General features: G+C 42.5%; 1 protein-coding gene across 4 annotated transcripts in view; it reads left to right on the top strand.

Moving 5' to 3' along the window:
- Foxp1 (forkhead box P1) overlaps positions 1–22105 on the top strand; it is a 171722-nt gene extending 149617 nt beyond the window's left edge. For 2 of the 4 annotated variants that reach the window (XM_028773061.1, XM_028773059.1), the window contains 7 exons: positions 1452–1653; positions 1760–1839; positions 2454–2555; positions 5585–5706; positions 7495–7564; positions 11945–12111; positions 17232–22037. In XM_028773061.1, coding sequence (XP_028628894.1) covers positions 1452–1653; positions 1760–1839; positions 2454–2555; positions 5585–5706; positions 7495–7564; positions 11945–12111; positions 17232–17376 — 888 coding nt within the window. In that variant the 3' untranslated portion in view covers positions 17377–22037. Of the gene's footprint in view, positions 1–1451; positions 1654–1759; positions 1840–2453; positions 2556–5584; positions 5707–7494; positions 7565–11944; positions 12112–17231 lie in introns of all 4 variants that reach the window. The other 2 variants (XM_028773062.1, XM_028773063.1) reach the window with 2 other exon arrangements.
- Positions 22106–23549: the final 1444 nt, after the last annotated feature.

Here is a 23549-nt window from a genome sequence, read left to right as displayed (position 1 = left end):
TTACAGCATCTGAAGGATCAAACCTATGTATTTAGGATCTTTTTACACTAATTTCCTGACCCCCAACTTCAGCCGATGCTAATACTTACAGTTGCCAGACTTGGGCACTCGTTAAGGCTGAGGGGGAGAAGGGGTCAGCCTTTGCTATTCTCCATCGGCATCTTGCTCTGCCCTGTCCCTGGTCTCTACTCTGCACTATTAGCACTTGGTTTGCAAATGTGTGTCATGGTCAGCTTTCTAGCACCATTGGGAGGGCAGATTACCACATTGCCCCAGCTTGCTGAAGGTCAGCGGGAGCAGGCCCCAGCTTGCTGTTCTTGGACACTGGGGGCTTGTGGTGTGCTGAGTCAATATTTCAAACCGAACACAGAAAAGCAGAGCTGAATGCGCTCAGCCCACCCTTTAACACCCAGTCTGGGTTTTCTGTTAATGTTCCTTTCATGACATTGGTTCTCTTCCTTTCTCCTCCTTTGGAACTTACTGCACAGGGGTAGTAGTCTCTTGCATTCCTACTGTTTGAATTTAAGAGGACGCACTTTTAATATCATCCACAAATAATACTTGTGCTTAATCTGATGGTGGCAAAATAGACATTATGGTAGCTGACTTGAAATGTACTGTGATAAAATGTTGGCCAAGTGACAGCGTACTTTGTAGAAGTTTCTTGGGTTTGGGAGAGTCTAAGTACTTGATACCTCCATCAACATGATGAAAACCACTAGGTTCTTCTGCATTGTCAAACTCAAAGGGCTTTTCTTGCCCCGATGAGTTTTAGAGAAGAATCATCCTTTCCAGTAGTATAAGAATCATAAAGAGGAATGCAGTAGAGCAGAAGGAAAGAGAGGCAGTCGTTCATACTGCTCCACCCTGCTTCAGAGATGCTTTGCTTTCATAGTTGGACTGTTTAAATCTTTTAAGCAACCAAATGTTACAACTTTATAGAAATAGATGTCAGCCTTCTCAGTAAGGGCCACTGTTGAGCTGGGAACCACAGGTCCGTCAATGCACAGTCCCGTGGTGCGTTCATTTCCTCAGTGGACTTAAGTCCTGTTCTTGCTGGTCTCTGTAGAGGCTCAGAATCCTGTGTGGCCTCTTAGTAAACCCATTGCAATTTTAAGGTTAAAGGAAAAAAAAAGTAGGCACCTCAGCTTTCTAGTTGTGGCAGTACGTTGCTGAAAGTTATACTGGACAAACCAGGTTTACCACAGTAGCTCAGCTGGCGTCCCTTCAGTCCCCAACCTTGCTGCTGTATGAAGGAGAATCTCTTTAATTGAAAGGCTGTCCTGTGTAAACATACTGATTTGGAGAGGTAACCCTCGCCAGGTGTGCACCAGTCTTTGCTTTGGGACAAGAGAGGTTTTTACGGTTGCTCAGGTTTCTGTGGTTGTTTGATTTGTTCTTTCTGTTTTGCTTTCCTCAAGTCCTCCTAACCAATATCCTTCTCCTCACAGCTGAATCTGGTATCAAGTGTCACCCTCTCCAAGTCCGCCTCAGAGGCTTCTCCACAGAGCTTACCTCATACTCCAACAACCCCAACCGCCCCCCTGACTCCCGTCACCCAAGGCCCCTCTGTCATCACCACCACCAGCATGCACACGGTGGGACCTATCCGCAGGCGGTACTCAGACAAATACAACGTGCCCATTTCTTCAGGTAGCTACTCTCTGTCTTTGCCTGGGGCAGCATGGGGAATCTGCAGTTCCTGTCGACGAGCCCCTTTTAAAAAGTGATTATTAATAGGACAATGATTCTTATTTAGCAGATATTGCGCAGAACCAAGAATTTTATAAGAACGCAGAAGTTAGACCACCATTTACATATGCATCTTTAATTAGGCAGGTAAGTAAATAACATGGACTGTGAAATGCTATCAAAAGGTGTCCGTGGGTATATTATATTGATGAAGTAGATTTAAAACCACTTAGTATGCAAGCATGCTAAAACCTTTTCTATAAGGTTTTTAAAAACTGCAATATATAACATAATTGCTTTTGATTAAGTATTACAATACGATGTGATTATTAGGGAATTCATTTCACACAACAGTGAGAATGAGGCTGTTTAAAGATGGCAAGTCAATTATCACAAAGCTACAGTAATCTCTGATCCCTAGAATTAATCTGAGCTCTAAATAATTACTGAGCTTTAATCAGCTAGTGAAATGTTTTGCATTTCTCTTTGATTCTGCTTTATGAATGACTAATAAATTAATATTTCTGTACGGAAACAGAAATAAAAACTCCAAACAATTAGATAATTCCATTTCGAGTTTTGCTATTGAACTGTTTAAATACAACCATTAATCTTCGATCATTTTGTGAAACCTGTCTGAGGAGTTTGGTTTCTTTTTGGTTTTGGTTTGGTTTTCTTTTTCTACGTTTTCATGAGCACTGTCGAATGTTCCTGCCTATTGGATTATAAATTACCTTCTTCGGATTCTTCTTGCCTCATAGGCCATTCTCGAATCTCCAGAAAAGCAGCTAACACTAAACGAAATCTATAACTGGTTCACACGAATGTTTGCTTACTTCCGACGCAATGCAGCCACGTGGAAGGTAAGCTTTGTTGTCTCAAATTTTGACCTTTATAGAAGAGAAGATCTGCTGGGAAAATCAGTTACTGGGCAACAAGAATATTCCACTAGCACTGGGAATGTGACTAGAAGTGTTTTATTATGGTTGAAGTGTTCAGATGGAAGAACCACCCCACTCCCAGCCCCTGCAAGAGAGGTGTGTCTGGATTTGCTGGAGAATTCTGTGTAGGGAAAGGAGGTGACACTGTGACCCTTAACTTTGAGGTTGACCCTATTGCTTACACAAACCATGGGTAACCAACACTCATTTTCAGGGGTGTAACTAGAAGCCGAGCTGAATAAGATCCTTCAGTGGTTAGATCAAAGCTCATCAACCCCACAAATAGAGGAAGCTGTGTAATCCGTGTACTCGCACAGCAAAAAGGGTGATTTCTGCAGAATACAAGGTATCAGTTATAAGAATGGGTTCATGGTTACCCCGAGGGAAAAAGGTAGTTTCAGAATTATGTAATGTGACACCATTTGCCATAGAACAGGTCAGCTGCCATAACTCCTCTAGGTAACCCCCCAAACGCTTGGAGTCCCTTCTGAATTTCATTGGCATTTAGTCCTTGTGCTATTAACCCTTTCTGGCTAGGCATGGTGGTATATGTCAGTCATCCTGGCATTTGAGAAGTAGGAGATTTTGAGTACAAGGCCAGGCTGGGCTACACAAATAGCCTTCACTACTTTTTCTCCGCTTCCTAGTTTGACTTTATTACACAATGCCAACTAGATCTATTTAGTACCACCTAGCATTCAAGATTTGTCCTTATCCATAGTTTGAGTACAACAGGTGCCCTTATAGGATTCGACTTCCTCAATTTAATAGGAAGAGACATGTTTTGTTTTTTTCTCCTTGCATTCTATAAGAAAACTAGTATAGGCACAGAATTAATTCATTAGCCACATGGGGTCTGACAGGAAATTATATTGCAGATCTTAGTGTCTTTCCAATCCTGCCTCACAAGATAAAATACAATGGCTCTTCAGCTACAAATCTTTTAAAAATTTAGGAAGTAGAAGCGTAAAGAGGACATTTTCCTCAAATTGCTTTTTATAAATACCAAATGACCACATTTCAAAATAATTACCAGTTGCAGATACGAATTTCAACTCACATCTCACTTTTCCGGCTTTGCAAAGTAAAGGCAGAAGTGTCACTAATACAAACAGTCCCATATGTAAAGTTGCAAAGTAAAGGCAGAAGTGTCACTAATACAAACAGTCCCATATATAGTACTCAGAGACTCATCAGTACAGATAGTTTTTTCTCTCTGTGTCCTTACTGGGACAGTGATCCAAAAGACAAGTGGAATGGTGTCACTTGCTGATCCTTTTTCTTTCAAAAACTCTTGATTTTTAGTTGCTTTCTGTTTTAGTATACAGAGCCCTCTAAATCATTCTTTGATCAGCAATAACCCCTCGAGCCTTTGGATTTTTGTGCATTTTGATGCTTAGGTAAAATTTCCAACAGCGATTGATGCTGCCTTGTTCCCCAGCCATTTCCCTCATGTCTGTGCACATGTGCTCTCTTGGTTTTGAAAGGGAAGAGGCTTCATTTGCTTCTGTCTCCTTCATGGTAGTGGAGGAAATAATTCCCTGTGCAGTATAAAGAAGTTGTTTCCTTAAAAGCTAGCTTAAGTTTATGTGTGTAGAGCTTTGTTTTTAAGCAACCCATCAAAAAAGCTTTTCCATCCAGGATAGCCTTTGACAGTCATGTCAGGATCAGAAGCCAGCTGGACTCAAAGAGTGCCTGGGAGTTCACTCTGTGGAGTCCACTGGTGAGCAGATCATCAGAGGAGTAATAAAGATGTGCCTGTTATCCTCTAAGTAGTGTGTCACAGAGCAGACTAACTTTTAGGTAACCTGATCATTTCTCAGAAATCTGAAAGACCCCTGAGACTTTCAAGATTTGTCACTAAGAAAGCAAATTACTGTAGGAGAAGAGTGTAGCTTGTCTGAATAATACAATGCTGGGATTAAGTGAGGCTTCATATAAGGTGCTAAAATCTCAGTATTGGTGTCAACTGCCTCTGCCTCCCCCGAACCATTTTGTATGGAAAAAAAAAAAACAAAAAAAAACCTGCCACAGGTCACTTGTAATAGCCTCAAGTCCATCATCGAGTTGGTCAGCCAGGCAAGACTAAAGTGTATCCAGTTTGGTTATCCAGTCAGGGTTGTGAATTTTCCTGAAAATGAGAGACATTTAGAGCCTTTTTGCACTTGAGTTAAGAATGTTCTTTTTGTTAGATGTGAAGGATCCCACTCAGCAATGGCCAACAGTGACTTTTAAACATAAGAAACGTAGAAACCAAGTAATGGAATATAGTCATTTTGCCATTGAGAGTCCTACTTGTAAGTTCTTGGTATTTGCTCAATTAGTTAAAATTGCTCCTCCACGTAATTGCCAGTGTTTACAAATATTCCAGAAGGTAAGGTTTTGCTCAGTAGTCAGGCTGAACTCTTGGTGCTGAGTTAGCCTCTGCTCATCTTTCCTACACAAGATGGTACTCTCAGTGGTAAAATCCTATTTACGATTTTCCTTAATAAAGCCTGTGTGTGCATGGTTTCAGAGCCAGATATTGCTGTATATTTAAAAGTGTTCACCTTTTCCTGATTTAAAAATAAAGTATTTTTTAGAATCCCACACAGATGGGTTTGTGAAGAATAGTTTTTATACTTTACCGATTTTTGACAGCATTTTAACAATATTTTAGATTTATTGGAGGGACCTGCTTGGGATTTGCATGCTTATTTACCAGTTTGTCTTCTGGTCACATGGTACCAGAAATTAGGCTTAAATGCCAGAGTACCATCTATTCATAATTTGAGGTTTTTCTTAAAAGACACTCAAAAGAAGGTCCTCCATGGGGGTGGGGGTGGAGGCTACAGCTCTGGAGGATGGTTTAACAGATGTGGGGCTGAATGTACTGCTTTGTAATTTTTTTTTTTTGAGTCTTTTCTTACGGAAAAAAAATGTCAATGTTCTCTCTTTTATACTTGCTGCAGAATGCAGTGCGTCATAATCTTAGTCTCCACAAGTGTTTTGTGCGAGTAGAGAACGTTAAAGGGGCAGTATGGACAGTGGATGAAGTAGAGTTCCAAAAACGGAGGCCACAAAAGATCAGTGGGTACGTCCGCCATGTTTGAACTTCTTAGCCCAGCTCGGATTGTGCTAACGAGTGTACCTTAGAGGCTGCTAGGCGGCGTCAGACCAAAGACCTGGTTTTCACGTTTGTCTCAGTTAAGGGAAGCAAGAGAACATTTCATCCCTCCTGTCTCGTATACCCACCAGTCCCCCTGCCCCTGCTTGCTGGTCTCTGTTACATCCCATGCTAGTAGCTTTTAGGCGGCGTTGCATATTAACCCTCACGAGCCATTCGCTTATGCTTATTGCATTTTATTTTCTTTTTCCTGTTCCCTGTATTGGATGTCTGTCCTGCCCCCAACCCCGCCTCCTTTTGTTGCCACTCCATCTCCTTTGCTGCTGCTCCTATCCCAGGGTGCCATTCGCACCAACCTCTCACTGCATAAGTGCTTTATCAGAGTAGAGGATGAGTTTGGGTCCTTTTGGACAGTTGATGATGAAGAGTTTATACGTGGCCGCCATATTCAACGAGGCCGTCCTCGCAAATACTGCCCCGGTGAAAACTCTGACGAGCTTGGCGCACAGTAAGAGCCTTTACTTGCTTTGTTCTCTTGTGTCTGCTGTTGCTTTGGCTTTGCATGGTTGACTCATCCCATGTAGTATGACATTTCACCCAAGAGCAGTGCCACAGCTTTTCTGCAACAGAAACTAAACGGTGTGATCTGTACATGTACCTCGCTCGTTTCTCTTTGGAACGCCAGTGCCTAGAATGATGCTTTTTCTGTGTCTCTAATGCCGATGATTGACTGTATTTTGATTCAGCAGCTTACGGGGACCCTCAAAGCTAGATATTGCCCGTGTTACCCACAGTCCCTGCAAGTGAAAGGAAGAGGTGGTTACAGTATATATCTGGTGGAATAATTCTTTTCCCACTGAACACTCAAGTAACAATAATTGTGAACAAGCTAGGCGTAGGGGTGTGTGCCTATAATGACAGCCCCCACCCTCACCCTGGGGAAGCTGAGGCAGGAGGACTGCACATTCTAAGACAGCCTAGACTTTTTAGAGAGACCCAGTCTCAAAAGTCTGGAAACCAAATTGTCCTAAGCTCAGGGGAAAGATTGATAACATTATTCCCTTCAAAGTCTGTTGATAAATGAGCCTCATTAGCTACCGGAAGCCACACTTCCCTCGGTATGTCCAATGTAATTTTGTAGTGTTTTTTTATTATTATTTTTATTTTTTAACTAGGGCAAAGATATTTTTCTTTTCTTTTTTCTTTTCTTTTCTTTCTTTTTTTTTTTTTTTTAAATGGTATTGTGGCTTCTTTTACCTAGTCAATAGAAAGAGCACCAAATTAGAACTTGCTTTTCCAGACTGGGCTATAGAGGAAAGACAGCAGCCAAAGCTTCTGCTTTATGAAAGAGGAATAAACGTGCCTTCTCTTTGAGCAGTCAGGGTCACGTATAACTAAGAAGGAAGCCTGCGAGCTGAGAGCTCGGCAGGCAGTCCCAGGTACCCGGCCACTCAGCCCTTACCTTCCTACTGGAGCCTGGCAGCAGCTGACCCTTTGCAGACTGGTCCCCAGGGGATATACCCAAGTGTGTTATAATTTAAGGCAGTTTCACCAGGATGAAGCACTGGGTTCATCCCCAGAGGGATTTGCCCAAACCAACCCCGAGAAACATAGATAAAGCTTAATTTTCCTTCGGTTTGGTGATGGGGTGGGGGAGGAATTTAAAGGCTACCAGCGAACTTTAAAAACAAAAGTTGGCGAGGACCCCTGGGTCGATTTCATTTAACTTTGAGTTTTTATCTTTTTCTTACACAGTAACCCTTCCCTTATTAAAAACATGCAGAGCAGCCACGCCTACTGCACCCCCCTCAATGCAGCTTTACAGGTAAGATTGACGGCCACCCCCAATCTGCAGCACAGGCGCAGGGCTCCCCCACTCATTTCAAAATATATTAGCCTCGCTCTAATTAGATATTAAATTTTAATTCCGTTAAACTTTTTTCTTAAGTGCACGAAGCCTCGCGCTCCCTGGAGGCAAGCGCGTCGGGCTGCCTCAGCGTTAGCAGGATGCTCAGCATTGTGAATATTGTGGCAAAAAAAAAAAAAAATTAAAAGTTCACTTATTAATATTTATCAGCGGTATCATAATTTCCATCCTCTTATTTCAGAATTTCACTCGAGGCAAAAATACCACAAGTGTAATTACTCTAGCACAGCTATTAATGTGCGGGATGATAGGCCACCGTGTCACGTGACCTTCCATTGTTCCTAGGTTTAAAGAGAAAGGGAGGCGTTATTAAAGTCCATTTCAACACCTTTTCTTCCTGTGGGGGGTGGAGCCTGGGTTTGTTTCCTCCCCGTGTAAGTCAACTGTCTAAACAACAGAAAGCACAAGAAAAGTAGAAGTTACCAGCCAGCCATTTGTTCAGGAAAACCTAGCCATCAGAGCCTGGAATGTTTGTTTCCTACCGACAGATAAATCACATATGACCTCAGCAACAGAGTCTTAGAAGGTGTGAGCCCTGGGTGTGAACTACAGGAGGAACAATCTGTGCGTCTAGCAGTCTAGGTTTCTTGTTCCTCACAGGTATCACACGAACAACTGATTTCCAAAATTAATGGAGTATCTGGTATCACTTCTTTTAAATACCTAATGCCATACTCTGATCTCTCTTAAGAGCTCAGAGGTAGCCAGGATCCCTGTAGCCATGGTTAGTTTTTTGGGTTTTGGGTTTTTTTTGTTTTTGTTTTTTGTTTGTTTGTTTGTTTTAAACCTACCTTGATTGGTCTAGAAGACATCCCAGAAAGGATCTTGCAACATTTACATCACATCATACTCTATAGACAAATCTCACGCACTTATTAACACCCCCCACCCCCAGCACTATATTAAGTGTGAGTACTGTAGCACTCCTGAACTGGTTGTTGGATTCTGTGATGTCTCTGGCTTTTCTGAGGGGCCATAACACTACAAGCGAAGGCAGAAACAGAGAAACAAATGCCCAAAAAAAGGGATGCCAGTGGGGAAAGGCTTAGAACGTGTGGCATGATGGGAACTAGATGGGGGAGAGAGGGGAGGGCAGTGACAGCAGCCTGATTCTCACCGCTTGCTAAGCAAATATTGACCGAGCCTCTATTCCTTGTGCCTGTCTTCCCAGCTCACCCACAGCATCCTCGGGCTCCTCGTGGGTAACACACCCCTGACACAGTTCAAGGCAGACTTCGCTGAGCTGAGCATCTCAGTAATTCTATTTACTTCTTTTTTAGCCTGAACTGAATTTACTGGGAGAAACTACTTTCTGCATTTCTTTTAATTACTCGTAGTTTACACAGCAACTTCACAAGAGTAAATGAAAGCCAGCTTATACACTGCCACTGTAAATACCATGCTTTAGTAACTTATTTTCCCCGGAGTCTTGTGAAGTATGAATTTAAAGGTGGCTCTATCTGAATTGGTATTAAAATTACAAGCACATTTTACATTGGATTCCCTTTTCTATGTGACTAATTTCAATTAGCGTGCTGTATCGTTACAGATGCATTCACGCTTCGTCTCTGTGACTTTTGTTTCCCTACCCATCTCCACGCTTCTGCGTCCCCGTCACCACCACCAAAAAAAAAAAAAAAAAAAACAGCCTGTGGCTTTCCAGGAACAATTTAAGGAGTATCTCCTTTGCCCCTCCTCTTGAATTTGGATTCCCCACCAGTAGACAGGCAGTCATACAAGACAGCTTCCTGCCATGCAAATTAAATAAAGACCCCACCAGCAGGGCCTTCCTTTCCTTCCTTTATCACCCACTTCCATTTTTCAAGGCAAGTAAAAATAACAGCGCAACAATATCTTCTTTAAAAAAAAAATTACTCGAGCGACATAACGGCATGATACACAATTTATAAAATAGGACAGCAGAATCTACTACAGAAATAAAACATGGGGCTCGGGACAGATTGCATTATGCTCTGAAAAAGTGAGGTAACTAAGGGTAACCATAAAGCTTCGTATTTATAGACTGCCTTTCCCCCAGGGAGCGCAGAGCAGTTAACATTCCAAAAAGCCTCCCCGTACGTACTTAAGGGCCCGTGTGCCATCACTTAAGAACCTCTGTGTTGCGGGCAGAGGTGCCGGTTTGATACAAAGCCACACACTGTGCCAGGGATCATGTATATCATTAAGTCCATTATAAACATGGTGGCACAGCTGCTCCTAGAAGCATCAGCTACAGGAAGGACCTGTTTGAAGGTGATAATTTGGGGGTTGCTCAGATTCTTCACTCTGCGAAGGACTACTCAGGAGACACAGAGATGGGCCAGGCGTCAGGAGCTTACTGTAGTCCAGTGACTACTGTTTTGTTTAAAGGCACAAGACTGGTTCTCTGTACTTATATTGTGTCTGAGAGTTAAGGGACCAAGACAAGAGTCTGCCACTTGGGTGACTGTCATCATTGAAGTTTCCTACCCAGTGTCATTCAGAAATGACTTTTACCCATCATACTTGGAGAATCAAAAAGAATAAGCAGATACTCACTTCTCTTAATAGACAATCCTATAACTGTTTCCATGGTTCCTACATGTCAGTTTGGGGCTTCGGAGTCCAATAAAATTTCATGGTACCATTGGCACCAGCTTCTGTTCCATCTTGACCATTCAACCTCGCAGTTGTTCAGTGAGAGCAGAGTCCCATGGTACTTCCACAGTGAGATGGCCCCTCAGTTGACAGTCCAAGCAGAACTTACATGGCAGGGAAATGTGACCACTGTGTGGTCTCACATAAGACAGCTGAAGATGGCGGCCCAGCTGCCAGTAATATCACTGTGCCAACTTCCCTGCCCAGAAAGAATAGAAATGCCTTATTGCAATTATAAAAGATGTGTTCACAAAGTGCTGGATCCAAACAGATTATCTGATAAACCATCAAGGAGTGGGAAACGGTCACCACACCGGAAAATCTTGAGATACCACCCTCCTCCCTTTACTTTTAAAAAAGAGAGCAGATAATTCCATAGGGGAAGGAGAGAGATGCCACGAGCATGTTCAGGGTATCTATCTGGGAAGCACTTCAGACACTGGGTCTATACAGGGAGCAAGACTGCAACTGACTAACAAGCAGATTCTCTGCAGCCCAGCTCTGCTCCTCTTCTCCCTTTGTTTCTGGCTCATACCTTCTCTTTGGTGCCAGCTTTTCTAGAATAGTTAGGACTCTTACATGACGGGCCAACTGAAGCCACTATGCCAGATTGTCTTGTGATCGTACTCTCTCTCATTAGGATGGAAAACCAGGCATAGTGTAGTCTGCAAGAAGACAATTTTGATAAATCTTCATCTAATTACAGCTGCCTCTTTTCCCAAGTCTGTCCTCTTGAATAATAAAATGAAAAGTCACTTGGGCACACTCCCTACTCAAGTGGAACAAACGGGACTTCTTCAATCCAGTGGTATTTTTGACACCTGTCCACATTGCAGACAGGGTGGTCATTATGTTTACATCTGGCATGACAATGAACAGTATTCTACCAGACTTCAGTTTGGGGTGGGCTTTATTGGGGGGAGCTTTACATACTTTTTTTTGCTGACACTCATTCGGAGTGGGATGACTTTGTCACCTTTAATATGGATATACTTAATTATAAAGGAAATAAGATTTAGCCTTTTTTTTCCCCTTTCTGGAGAGTTTTCTGAACTTCCAAACTTCTGCATGATTAGTCTGAGGCTGAAAGATTGTGTGATGTTACCATTGTCTGGTTATGTCAGCCTTCACTAAGCAGGTTCAAAAAAAAATCATTAAAATGGGACTGGTAGGGGAAAAAAAATGATTCCAGTTCTTCCTTTCCTGTGAGCGCTTATGGAAGTTCTCATAAATTTGAGCCGTGTGGCCATATAATCTGATCAGATCTCAGCTAGCCAGTAGAGCACTCATCAAAATGGGTAAAGAAATGAAAATTCCATTATATTTCAGTGTGATCTGGAAATATTCAGTTCCTTTTTTTCTTTAAAAGACACTGGCTATACACCTCATTTTAGAAACCTTTGTCTAAACCATATGACTCCACCAGGCAGGAGCCAGCAGACAACTTCACCCGTAGACTCACCGGTGCCCAGATAGCTTACCCAAGGCTCCTAAAGCAAATTTCTACAGCTCTTATAGATTGTCAGCCACGATACAGAGAACTTGAACCAAAAACTATCAAACACACCACATACCTATAACCCAGAGCTTTCTTGTCTGGCATCCCCTGCGATTTCATTCGATTTCTCTTGGTTGATGCAGGCTTCCATGGCTGAGAATAGTATACCTCTGTACACTACCGCTTCCATGGGCAACCCCACTCTGGGCAGCCTGGCCAGTGCCATCCGGGAGGAGCTGAACGGGGCCATGGAGCATACCAACAGCAACGAGAGTGACAGCAGTCCAGGCAGATCCCCTATGCAAGCTGTGTGAGTATTGTCTACCCAAAGCTCTCTGTCACCTGACCTGGTCTCCCTCTTAAACCAGCTCTTCTCTGGCCCTTCTAGACACCTTTCCTGTCATTTCTGATTTCTTAGGAGCCCCCGAGTCACGTGTTAGTGCATAAAAGGACTAGTTAGTAACTTTCTGGTAAAAGCAATTGGCTTCATCCGCGGTAAGTGCACACAGCAAGAAAATGAGAAGTTTCCTCCACTTTGGGCCTCAGACAATTATTTAATTCACACTGTGATCTTTCTCCTAAAATCACCATACACCTCTTTGAGAAAGCTTGCGGGTGTGTTGATCTTCCAGGCAAGCCGGGCCCAGTGAGGAAGAACAAGATGCTTGTTTACTTGGTCGTGCGCTTAGTTTAACCACTTGAGCTCAACGCCGCAGCATTATTACCAAGCATTAATGATGGCACAAATGAAAGGCGGCATGATTTATAGATTGCTCTTAAAATATCAAAAGGAAAATTAATAGGAGCATTACAGCAGCAGACGGCAGGATAATGAGAGCACATATAACTGAATGAAGCCGGTGGGCCATGGTTATCTGGGCTGAATGTGAATGATACCAGGGCCATAGTAACCTCAGCAAGGCCAGCGAGTTGAGCGCCCCTTTGTGGTTGGCGAAGGTTGAAAATGGCCACCTCTGCCATAGTTCTCCTTTTCATTCCAAGGAAGGGCCCAACATCAGAAGAGATACCACATGATTCCAGATGCTTCAGTGTGCAGTGAACCTGGCTGCGAATGACTGTCTCCCTTTCAGGGAGTCTCTCCAAAGCCATAGCCCACTTTAAGTGACTAAACCAGTTCAGTCTTTCCACTACTGTCCGATCCAAGAATAGGCTGCTTGTCTACGCATTCTTTCTGAATTACTGACCAGCATCTTATTTTAGGAAATTTGTGTGATGGGGATGGAAATTGTGACCTTTAACAAGTACGGACAGAATGAACTGGCGTCTAGTGACAAAGGGAGTAAATGGTATCTTCCAGCATAGTGGGCACATCTGAAAGTTTACTTTCTAGCATTTTAATCCCATGCCCTGGGTGCTTAGAAAGGGGTCTTGAAAGGTAGAAGCGATAGTTTTTAATTTGAGGGCATAGTCTTCTGGAAATGACACACCAGCATTTTAGGGGAGTGTATGCCTTCCCTACGATTGCCACAGAGTTTCATCTTCTTTAAAGCAAGCTGCTGTTCCTCTGACTCTTTTGTTGTCTCCCTGATATTCACAGTTGTTGTGATGTTGTAGGTCAGTATCCAGGAAGTTCAGAGCAACTGTGAATTGGTAATGGAAGTCACATTCCCGTTGAGAAAGGAGAGATGAAGTTACCCAGTGGAAGGCATACTGTTTTCTTAGAGTTCTGATCAGACTCCGAGGTGTAGTCTGTGTTACCTTCCTATGAGTAGAAAGTTCAGTGGGGGGAGGAGGGGAACAAAGTAAAAGAAAAAAGAAAAAAGAAAAAAGAAAAGAAAAAGGTCCACACAGAGAAGGCTATCAGTGATGGAAGTTCATTTGCTTAAGAGGACTGAGTGAACTGCAGACTTAGCAAATTTACAGCAGTCATCCTAATGTGTAACAAAGCAAAAGTTTCAACTGCTTGACAGACAGAAAAGAGCCCCCGCATAGCAATGCTATCAAGACATGCTGCTTGTAAGTCAGGTTTACGCTCTGTGCCCCGTGGTTCCCTGTACCGACAACGGCTTTGCTGTGCTATCATGGCGGCAGCTGGTTAGTCTTGCTGAACCCCGTGCTTCCACTAAGTGAGTCTATAATGAGAGATTTCATTCTTGTCCAGCGCGCATTACCCTGCTAGGATGCAAATTGTTTTTTAACCGTTCCAGTCTATTGAAATAAATCAAGCCATAAACTTTACAACAAGGCTTACAAGCCACTGTTAGGACGCTGGCCCAGCACATAGGCAACGCTGTAATACAGCTCTCTGCTCGTCACACAAACCACAGTAGCGCCTTTCTCTCTCAAAAACAGAAGAAGGTAGTCACATAATAATGGTTTGGGGGCAGTATACTTTCATTCTGGTAGGAGCTAAAGGGCTGCCACACCAAAGGCTCTGTGCTGTGTATGTGCCCTTAACAGGAACACAATGCAATGCCTTTAAAGACTGGTCAACTATCGTTAAAAAATCTCATGTGTTCCCAGAATGGCTGTACAAAAGGATTACTCAGATGTAAGGAGAACAGAGAGATAGTGTTGGCTCCATTATCTGTTAGGAGCCTTTTTGGAAATAGTAGATGCTGGAAAGAAAGGGTGGGCCTGGTGTGGGGGAAGGTGTAGGAGGGGTACCCATTGTACTTTAGACGGTACACTATGTATATGCCCAGTGGGAGGGGAGCCTTTAACAGTGTGTATCTTACATGAAAGGTCAAAGAATCCTTACTGTCATGCTGGTGTGGATTTTCAGGTTGTCACACAGTAGATCTAGTTGGTGGCATTGCTTTCTATTCTATGAGAGGCACTGGGATAGGCTGTGTAGATACGGTAGCACCAGCCACCCATGTTTGGAGGCAGGGAATATGCAGTGAATTCTGGAGAGACCAAACTAGTCTCTGGTGTTAGAAACTCTCTTTGGGGGAGCCTTCAGTTGGTCTGTCACCGTGTGGGACTGGATCTAGAAAACAGGATTGACAGTAGTAAAGCAAGAACTTAACATTAAGACGATTTTGCTTTCTCTGGGGTTTCCGACCCTTACCTCCAAGGCTTTGTATAATGTCATCAGCTGGCACCCTTCGAACCAGAGATTATTAAGTACTAAGTATGATAGCCTTTTAAAAATTAAAGCATGAAAATGTTAGTCTGGAAAAATAGCAGTTGAGCCTCAGTAACTGATTAAAACTAAGTTTTTTTTAAAGGGCAAATTCCTGTTGCTACACATTACTCTACCCACATAGTCAGTGGTGACTGACAAAGTCATAGTTCTCGATAGTGAAATTAGGAGGCAGATATAAAAATCCACTGTGGTCAGTAAAGCAAGGGTTGCAGGTCAAGGTAACTCGGGTTCTACCTCACACCTGCTCCCGAGGCCACAGACTGTTTTTCTAAATTAACGAGTGGGTCACTGGGATCGAGTCTCACTTGATAGAGCCCCTCTGCAAATTAATATCCCAATAAATCAGGAGAACCATAAAGATGTTTTGGCCTCTGCTCCAACACTTCCATTCTTAGACATTTATCCCAAGGAGGTAAATCAACAGAAGGAGGAAGATTAATGGCTAGCAGTGGTTTACTGTACTATGCAAACAGCAGAGGGGAAGGAAGGCGATTAGAGAACACCAGCTGTAAAGAGGTACTGAGTTATCAACAGACAGAATAACATAGAACCAGAAAACCTGTAGTGGAAAAGTTAAAAAAAAAAATTCACATTATGTGTATGCAGTAATATGTTCCTCAAAAGGAATGGAGAAGCAAGCACTCACTATAACCCAGGCTGACTACACAGGCATGTAACATGTTCAGTTACATTTGTGTCCTACACCTGGAAGGACAGTGCCCTCATTGACATATTTCTTTTTTCTCTTAAAGTTGTGAATATTTTTTCATTCAGGGGCTCTACAAGCCATATAGCCAGGCCTGGGCCTTATTTCAGAAACAAAGATGACCACACTATTAAAAACTTTTAAGTAGCTGGAATCCACCTATAAAATGTACTGTGAGGCTTGGGTTTGTTTTGCAAATGGTTTTTAAGAACGTGGGCATAATTGTTTAAAGCTATTTATCTGACATCTAGCCCCCCCAAGACTCTCTCTATGCTGTGCTAATTTTAGTGTCAATTGATTTTGAAGGTTTCTGTCTTCCAGAGGAGCCCAAAGTGTGCCTCTGTTTGTTTTTAAATGGTTCCAGGCGCCTTTGGGGCCTGCATACAGCATCAATTATTTAGGAAGCCAGGCATGCCCAGTACCACCTCTTCTTACTAATACTTGATAATGTCCATTATAAGACCCTCCCACTCCCAGCCTGCCTGGGAGATGTGTGCATTTTAACTTGAATGGTTCTTTTACATATCAAAAGCCCCCTGCAACAGAAAGTCATTTGTATTGGCAAAAGATCAGTTGTAAATATGATTTACGAACAGCTTTTCGCAGTTGTTATCAGAGTGGTTTTGTGTGATCCAGCCAGCCCTCTCTAGATGAACCGAGCCCCCAATCCATAATGAGAAAGTTGGCAGCTCTCAAGGTAGCGAGAGTGTCCCAGTGGCGGCTACCAGCCGGGCCTCATGTTTTGCCTTGTTTACAGCTGACAGCGTTATTATTCTGATTGGGGCTCTGCTCTCTTATCGTATTGCTGTGTTGAGCAAGCCTTTTCCTCTCCGTTTGTGTTTCCTGGCAGGGCTTTTCTTGCCTTATTGACAGTTTGTAAAAATATGCATTAATTTGGAGCTTCAAGCATGTATCATGGTGTCTCTTTGCTGTGTTTGCTTGAAGTTGATTAATGATAGAACCTCGCTTGGGGTCGTCCTCTGGAGGGTTCTTTCACAGGTTCTGCATGTTAACTAGCAAAGCAGAACACACAGCAAGCCATGATTAGCCCAGCCTCCTGTGCTCAGTGCCCCACGAACCACTGTTGTATTACAGATTCTCATTTCACATAATTATTTGCAGGGTGGCATTCATCCACCCAGGATGTCACTATAGGGCCTGTTATCTGGTACTCAAAAGGATGGTCCTGGGACCAGCACTGTCACCTGGAATCTCTTAGAAATACATAGTCTGGTACTGTCTCAAGGTCCTCGGGTAACTTGGGTGTCCCAAAAAGCAAGAGAAATGATTTCTGTACAGAGGACATTCTAAAACACCAGCATCCAAGACTCTCTGATCACAAGTGCTGTGCTGCTATTACACTGAGCAGTACAGAAGCCCCTGGTCTCATAAGGCCCTTAATCCCTCGGGCTGCAGGCAGTGCAAATGTACAACAGTCATTGGAAAGTTTCCATCAGATTTGAAAAACTTGGTTTTTGGTTGTGGTTATGGCCAAGGTTACTCTGTCTCTGCTGGGCAGGGTTTCTATAGCGCAAGTCTTGTAGGTTGCTCCAACAGCACACACCAGTCTGGATGTTCCCCTAAGCCTGTTTCTCTCTTTTTCTCTCTGTAGGCACCCCATACATGTAAAAGAGGAACCCCTTGACCCTGAGGAAGCTGAAGGGCCTCTGTCCTTAGTGACAACAGCCAACCACAGTCCAGATTTTGACCATGACAGAGATTACGAAGACGAACCAGTAAACGAGGACATGGAGTGAACCTCTGGGCGGGCCGACCCCTGAGACCGAAGATTGGGAAAAAAAAGCAAAACAAATTTAAAAAAGAAAAAAAGAAAAGAAACCACGTCAAAAGTTAGCAGTGAAGCCGCCCTCCGCTTCTTGTACAGTCTGGAGGATTTTCGCTACATTTTGACAACTCTGAAATGTGTTAACTCTTAGTGCCATCAAGAATCCCATTTGGGAGTATTTTTGATTTTTCTACTTTTTGTTGACAAAAGGGATTTGTACTCTGTGCATTGGATGGACCTGTTTGGTACTTGGGATTTTCCTCTTTGAGTCAACATCAGTGTTGTAAATTCGATAAACGGATTCACTTTTAGCAGCAGACTTTGAACTGCAGTTTTGCCCGGCCAACGCCGGACACTGAGGACACCCGACTGAGCTCACGAACCTGCGCTGCAGACCAAGCCTTCGCCCGAATTCAAGACTCCAGTGGACGACCTATTTGCACAGCACTGCATGTTGATATCACTGCCTTTACTCACTTTGGTTTGTTTTGTTTTTGTTTTTTGCTTCCAGTTGGGATGGGGGAAGGCCTTTGTGTGTGTGTATTGGGGGGAGGGGTTAAAAATAATTATCCCAAACTTTTTAATGTATTACTTTTTTTTCCTGTTTTTTTTTTCTTTTTTCCTTTATTTTATTTTTCTGCTTCTTTACCATTTTAAGTTCTGACCTCAGGCCTCCATTTGGGCCCAGGGCCTCTTGGAGGCTTCGCGTTTTCTGTACCTTGTGATGAATGTTAATAGGCGTTTTTATTATACAAAGCTGAATGTCATTTCTCGTCTGTAGTTTTCGGGCACTCATTCCATTTTCCTATAGACATCACCATGTTTCTCTCAAGTTTGAAACAAAACAAAACAAAACAAAACATTCCGTTTTGGTCTTTTTCAAAAAAAAAAAAAAAAGAAACAAAAAAAGAAAAGAAAAAAAAAAAGATCCCAAGGGCTGCACCTTACTCCTGAAGGTCCCCCACACGGGGACGTGACATCCTGCCAGAAAGAGAATGAATGACAGAAAAGAAAAGAGAAACGCACGCGCGCGCACACACACTCTAGGGACACAGCAGATTCATTTCACAAAAGCAGCATTGGGGGTGTGGGATGGGGACTGTTGGAGATTTTTCTTTTTTTTCTTTTTCATGGCACCCACCATTGTGAGTAACTGCCACCACATTCTCTCAGCATCAGGAAACACAGCCACGAAAGAAACAGAAGAGAGTAAACAAACCTTAATAGTTAGACTGTCATGATGGCCATGGAAGGTTTTCCCTCCCGTAATCCAAGTGGCCAGGACCGCAGGCCCTATGTTGTTCTTAACAGCATAGGTTGCTTTGTTTGCAAAATGACCAAAAAGCCAGCTTCCCTAAGCAATGTACACTCAGCCTGGTGACAGGGTTGAGTTTGTACATCAGTTCAGACCTGCTTGGTGGCATTCATCTGTTTTAATGCAAATGAGACTTCACATTGAACTTGTTATGGGAGTTAATGAGGACTGAGCTCAGCAGACGCTAATGTGTCAGTTTCCAGTGTGCTAAGTCGGTACTGCAGCTCAGTCTGCAGTGTGAGCATCCCAGTAGCACAGACGTCACAGAAGAGGACACCAGGTAGATGGAGTCTCCTGGGACCAGGGCCCACAGAATGTGATGGCCCTAGGTCAGTATGCCCTCAGCCCTTCAAACCCCTCCACACTTCCGTCTGCACCCACTTCCCTGGCATTTATTTATCTGGGGCTGTAGCTTTTGTTTGGGTTTAGTTTGAGAGCCGTTCGGAGCTTAATTTATATACTTTGTACCTTTTTATTTCTAAAATTACCAAAGATATTACGCAAAGGTAAATTATTTTCTTTTATGCTTTATCTGATGAAGCCAAATATCCTCTTATTGTTGATCAAAGGAGGCAAAAGGATTCAGAGGCAAATGATGAGGCCCAGGCTGTTTGCCAACCTGAAGGATATTACTGCCCGTCAGCAGAGCTCATTTAGCAGACTACGCAGGCAATGGAACCAAAGTTTTTTACTTTTTTTTTTCTGGTTTTTTTTTTCCTTTCCTTCTTTTCTCTATCTGTAGAGAGACCAAAACTAACTCCTGTAAGGAGAAAATACGGGGCTACTGCAGAGAAAAGAAACCAAGACAACAGTATTACAGCTCCTATGGAAAGAATGGGCTATCATCTCAAAGAAAAAGAAATGAATGTATGATGCTGAAAATTAGTGTATAATCGAGGAGACACTTAGGATGAATTCAGAGAGAACAGAGAAGTGTCTGGCCGCACGAGGCCACTTCTAGAATAAAGAGATCTGTAGACCGTTCATACGCCACTTTTGTTTAAGGGCTGTGCTCTGATCACTGCGTTCATTTTGGTTCATCCTGACATTTATCCTCTGGTTTCCTTCTGCTTTTTGTTGTTGGTTTTGGTTTTTTTTTTTTTCCTTTTTCAAATTATGATTTGGTCAGTGTTTTTCATTTACACACAAAAAAAGGGTGACATTCCCATCCACTCATAAGCTTAGAATAGACCGTCTTTGGCAATTACTTCTGAAGGTTTGCTCTGCTTTCCATAGAGGGGCAGTCTGTGGTTATTCACACCCCCTCAGTCCCCCCCCCTCTTTTCCAGGCAGCTTCATGATGTGCAGGCAGTAGCCAGGCAGGGTCATGGGAAGGGGGCCCTGTGCTTCTAAACTGAGTGGTTGCTGGTTAGATATTCAAAAGAGGATAAAAATCTGGTAGATTAGTTCATTCTCCGCATGTGTAGCTAGACAAGGGTAAAGATAACAGCATGAGAACTGTTAGTACGCATACCTCAGTTCAAATCTTTAGGGAATGAGTAAAAAAAAAAAAAATTAAAAATATACCTTTCACTCAGTCGCACTTAGTTGTATGTCTTGCATGCTTAGTCTAAAGACTGTAGCAAAGAAAATAAATAAAGAAAAATTAGATTTTATGCATCTTTGCAGGTGTCATAGCCTCGCAGAAGAACCAACTGAAAAAAAAAGTTCTCAGGCTTTACAGCAAGCAATCTTCACTCTGATTTTTACAGTTCTGATTCTGTCCCTTGGGGGGATTACGGTCGCTTCTTTACAATGGGGTTGATTCGGTTGTACATATATCCCGATGTGTCTGTGTGGATCTTTGTCTTTTGCGGAGGGGAGGGCCGAGGGGGAGGGGTTTTTTTGTTTTGTTTTGTTTTAATTATTTTATTTTTTAGGTATTGTTCCTAAAAAGGAATAAATGCTTACACCTGTTTGTCAAAACATCTTTGCTTTTTGTGCAACTGCATTTTATTAATGATATTTTTAAAAAAAAGAAGGAAAAGAAAATAGTATCTTTTGGGGAAAACTCTACTGTATTTAGTGGATTTGCAGTCAATGCTGCACATGTATTTTGTTTCATTGCCCTTGATTTACAAACATTGGATGACACGTTGATATATGGGAAGAAGGAAAAAAAACTCCACACTTCCTTCTCTCTCTCTCTCTCTCAAATTGTAACATAGTTGACATAATTTGTTTCTTATCTTCATTATTTGTACAGGTTTGTGGAATGGGGTGAGAGAGAGGTGTGTGAGTGTGTGTGTGTGTGTGTGTGTTACTCTGTTTTTGATACATTCCTGTTCCTTGTGTTTGTCACACCACTGCCTCCTTGACTATCTTAAACAAATTCCTAAGTTTGAAACGAGAAAAAAAAAAAGTTGTTTAAAAAAAAATGTTCTCTCTTGCCACAGTCAATATTTTTGCATGATGAAATTCCAGGCTCACACTTTAAAAGTTTTATGAGTAAAGTAATGATTAATAATGGGAAGTGTTGAAAATATTGAATTTTTTGTATAAATTTTTTTTTAACAAGGTCCCAAGGTGTAAAGATAATTTGTTACTTTTTTCTTTCTTTTCTTAGTAAATATAAGCAAATGTGAGGGAGGTTGGCCTATGTGTCAGACACACACAGTCATGAGGACCCACCTTCCATGTTCTTAGGATCTATCCACGTGAGAAGACTTAGGGCCATCAAAGGGTGAACTGTCTAGACTTACATGGGTGGTGACCTAGCTGCCAATCCCCTCCCCATACCAGAAGACGGTTGCCTTCGTATTCCTAGCATCTCATCAGTCATAATAAAGAAAGCCTTGGTTTAAATAAATGAAACAAAATAATAGAGCCAAAAACATAATATAAATCACTAGTTCTTCTTCTTCTCCTTTTTTTTTTTTCAGTTACAATATTGAGTTGAAAAGTTTCTCCTCTATTTTCCACATTCTACCTGAGCTCTGTCTCCAAGGGCATAAAGCAAACTCTGCTAATTGAATCTTGTTGGTACCTGTTGGTCAATGCCATACCCTCCTGACAGTCTGCAAGTGTTTTGCAACTCAGTTTTTCTTTATTATCCTGAGAAGCAAATGGACCAGTTTAACAGCGTCTTGTGGGTCCAGTGTAACTCGAAGCGGTCCCTGCTACCCAGGAGCCTGGGTGGAGATGGTGCGGTCTGGGTTGTGAGTGTGGTGCTCTCTGTATCTGTGCTGCCACTAACAGGGATTGTTTTGTTTTGTTTTGTTTTGATAAGGCATAAAAGAATCTCATTCCTTGACATCAACTGTAATTTCATCATTCCATGTCTGTGGATACAGACAATAAAAAAAAAATGTTGTGTAGTCAGTAGTAATTACTGACATGAACGCATTCTCAAATGCAATAAAAATGCTGGTTGTTCACACTGGTAGACAAAGTTGCCACAGACTAAGTTTTTTCCCCCACTTCTGACCTGCTGAGGCTTTGTGTCAGGTGCATGTCCCAAGCTGCCTCTTAGGGGCCACTCCAAGCCAGGTTCACAATCAGCCCTCAATAACATCGCCGAGCAGGCTTAAAGAAGGGTCTCAAGGAAAGGCCGAGGGGCTAGCTCCTTCAGAGGGAACATACTGTCTTCTTCACCAAATTTGATAAAGAGGGAAAAATGTTTAATAACTAACATGAAGAGCCAAACTAAAATTTCAGAGGAAAGCAATTTCATGAATAATTCATTGACATTTCACATCTGCAAGATCAGTCATCCAAATAAAATGCTAACGTCAAAACCACGCACCGTCTACAGCATTCTCATCAAGAAAGCTCTTTGCATATAATGATAAATGCTTAGATTAGAACGAATGATTATATAAAGGTGCTCTATCAGAAGGTGCTAGGTTAACCACGCAGAAGATGACAGAGCTGAATGGAGAACCTCAGGTTCCAGGAAACTACCTGTAGAGATTGTTTTAGTTCTATACCTTTAGAAAAATGTGCTTTCTCTCTTTGGCTTAATTACATCCTATGTATTCTAAAGACAAATTAATTTAACCATGTTTTTCAACACAAATCTTACTTGTAGTATATTGAAAGAAACATTGTAAAGCTTCATGTGGTGGTACATACCTTTAAGCCCAGCCCTTGGGAGGCAGAGGCAGGCTGATCTCTGTGAGTTCAAGGCCAGCCTGGTCTACATAACTGAGTTCAGCCAAGGGACAGAGCCTATGTCTCAAAACAACCAAATAAACCTTTTTAAGTGGCCAAACCACCACGTCTTAGCCATTGTGTCTGTAGTTCCAAGCACATCCATAAAGCTTTCAGATGACAGGTGGCCTCAGGAGCACCTTTCCCAGCACAGCGTACCTGCCCATTTTGGGGAAACATTAGAAGGCTCTCTCCTGCACTGGCTATGAATCTACGTTTTGCATTTTCTACAACAGTATGGTTTTATTATTGATTGTTTTTCATTTCGAAACGGGCTCATCATGTAGCCCTGGCTGGTTTAGAATTCCCCGTAGGAAAATCAGGCTGCCTGCCTTACTAAAATTGCAGCAGTCTTCCTGCCTCAGCCTCCCAACTGTTAGGATTATAGATAAGTACTGCCATGCCGGGTTCCTTTTTATGTCCTTTGAAACAAATAGATGTTGCTGAGGTGAGAAGCGTTGCCTCACTACGTTGGCTCACTGATGGCTCTGCCAGTCTGAGAGCTCCTGGAGCCTGATAATTAGCAAAACATTGGAGCCTTTAATTCTCACCTGGCTACTAAGAATATAATATCAGGGTTAACTGAAATCCTCTTAATTGCTAGGCTTAAATGCAGATGCTGCTCACAGGACCTACTGAGAGCTAGCTGTGCACACACATTCCTACCAAAACACCCC

This window comes from Grammomys surdaster, unplaced genomic scaffold (genome assembly GCF_004785775.1).
Source record: "Grammomys surdaster isolate TR1022 unplaced genomic scaffold, NIH_TR_1.0 220, whole genome shotgun sequence".
NCBI classification, from domain to species: Eukaryota; Metazoa; Chordata; class Mammalia; order Rodentia; family Muridae; genus Grammomys; species Grammomys surdaster.
This window is presented reverse-complemented; position numbering and strand designations above follow the sequence as displayed.